Source organism: Opisthorchis viverrini (assembly GCF_000715545.1).
Source record: "Opisthorchis viverrini unplaced genomic scaffold opera_v5_45, whole genome shotgun sequence".
NCBI lineage: Eukaryota > Metazoa > Platyhelminthes > Trematoda > Opisthorchiida > Opisthorchiidae > Opisthorchis > Opisthorchis viverrini.
Genome location: NW_008751701.1, coordinates 559,103 through 560,714, shown reverse-complemented (window position 1 = coordinate 560,714; position 1,612 = coordinate 559,103). Strand labels below are relative to the sequence as shown.

The 1,612-nt window shown below is 49.9% G+C and overlaps 1 protein-coding gene across 1 annotated transcript in view; it reads right to left on the bottom strand.

Annotated features, from left to right (window-relative positions):
- Window positions 1-266, bottom strand: part of T265_03237 (hypothetical protein) — a gene marked incomplete at both ends in the record, with an annotated part of 13,020 nt that extends 12,754 nt beyond the window's left edge. Inside the window, one exon of the mRNA XM_009167670.1 lies at window positions 44-266. Coding sequence (XP_009165934.1) covers window positions 44-266 — 223 coding nt within the window. The remainder of the gene's footprint in view (window positions 1-43) is intronic.
- Between the last annotated feature and the right edge of the window lie 1,346 nt (window positions 267-1,612).

Genomic DNA, 1,612 nt, shown 5'->3' with positions numbered 1-1,612 from the left:
TGCAGCTGGTGCCCCACAGTTAACACGACGTGGTCGCTTGTACTGGCCAGAAACAGATGATGTGCAACGCTCTCCATTATCTGGGCGGTGAGCATCATTCCCGCACCGGTTTCTAAGGTGGGACTTGGTCTGTCAACCGGAGCATCTGCACCATCTGCCAGAATGGTGATACGTTTAGTTCCCGCTGACCGAAGCAACTGTGGCAAATTCGATAGAAGGACGTTCTCAGTCTCAGAGATACTATTTGACGAAGAGTATGCTGACATAACAAAAAACACCGCTTAGCACAGTGATGGATTAAACTTGATTGAGCCAGTCAACCGGACAACGCAGAGAAAACTGTTCACCGGAATCGATTCTAGTGAAGCACAATTAGTTCTGGGACTAATTAAAACCCTCACACCGTAGATACCATAAGCCATTGTATCACGATTACCAGACGCCCGAGTAGTAAAGTGCAAACAATCTGGGTTCACCCCGAGCGATATAAGATGACCAAACGGGTCTTGTATGCGTATTTCGGAGACACAACATACGTAAATAGAGTGGGAAAGTGAGGTTTCAGTAAGAGATGCCTGTTGCCCAATTTGACATGGAGTACGGACACTAAAGGCTGCAACGTGGAATAGATCTTTTGAGGTTAGTAGGTGAATATTTTGGTTCATTCTTCTGTGCGATGGTTGAGATACGGAACAGTGGCTAGGCGATTGGCAGATGATTAGATCGCACTGCACTGTACAATTGATTGGGAGGGAATGAAGGTCGGTGGGAGAAAAGCTGCAAGAGCAAACGATACTTCCTGGTTGCCCAGGCAAAATTAGGGAGTTTAGTTGAGGTGCCCAACCTTGAACCTTTGACTCAAAAGTTTGACCCACGAGCGGTGGAGGGACGTCGGGGTTTTGTTCAGGGACCCTGCCCTAGCCTCTGACTCAAAAGTCTGGACCGCGGGACAGCGGTTGTTAGGGGTATCTTGGGGGACCCTTCCCGGAGTTGGCGACTCCGTAGTATGACTTACTTGGCTGTAGGGGTCCAGACTGGCCCGAGAGCGCAGAGAGTAGGGCAGTTGCGCGCAACAGGTGCCTTTTGAGCAGCACCTGGCAGGGTCGTTGGTTTTAAACGTATTTCGACCGTATTCGCGTAGTATGACTTGGCTGTAGGGGTCCAGACTGGCCCGAGAGCGCAGAGAGTAGGGCAGTTGCGCGCAACAGGTGCCTTTTGAGCAGCACGCACCTGGGTCGTTGGTTTTAAACGTATTTCGACCGTATTCGACTAAAACGCCGGCGGTCACGGTCAACCGTTGGGCGACCGGAGTGGGTGGTTTTTGGGGCCAAGGTTTAGCCAACATGTTTTTCACCGTTGACCTATCAAACACGCGGCGTGCATATGGTAAGACTTTCAAGCTCAGAGCCCACATCTTATTAGGCAAAAATTTTATTATTCCCAGTAGATAGTGCGTGTAATAACCTTTTGCCGACGGCTGTTCATGATGCATCTAGTATCCAGTTCAATTCACTTCCAGACGCCTTTTATTTGCGTCGTCGCACGGGCAATATTACTGCCCCGGGCTGAGGAGCTGAAGCGCAGTGCTATGCTTTTTTAGCTTGCGCCTTTC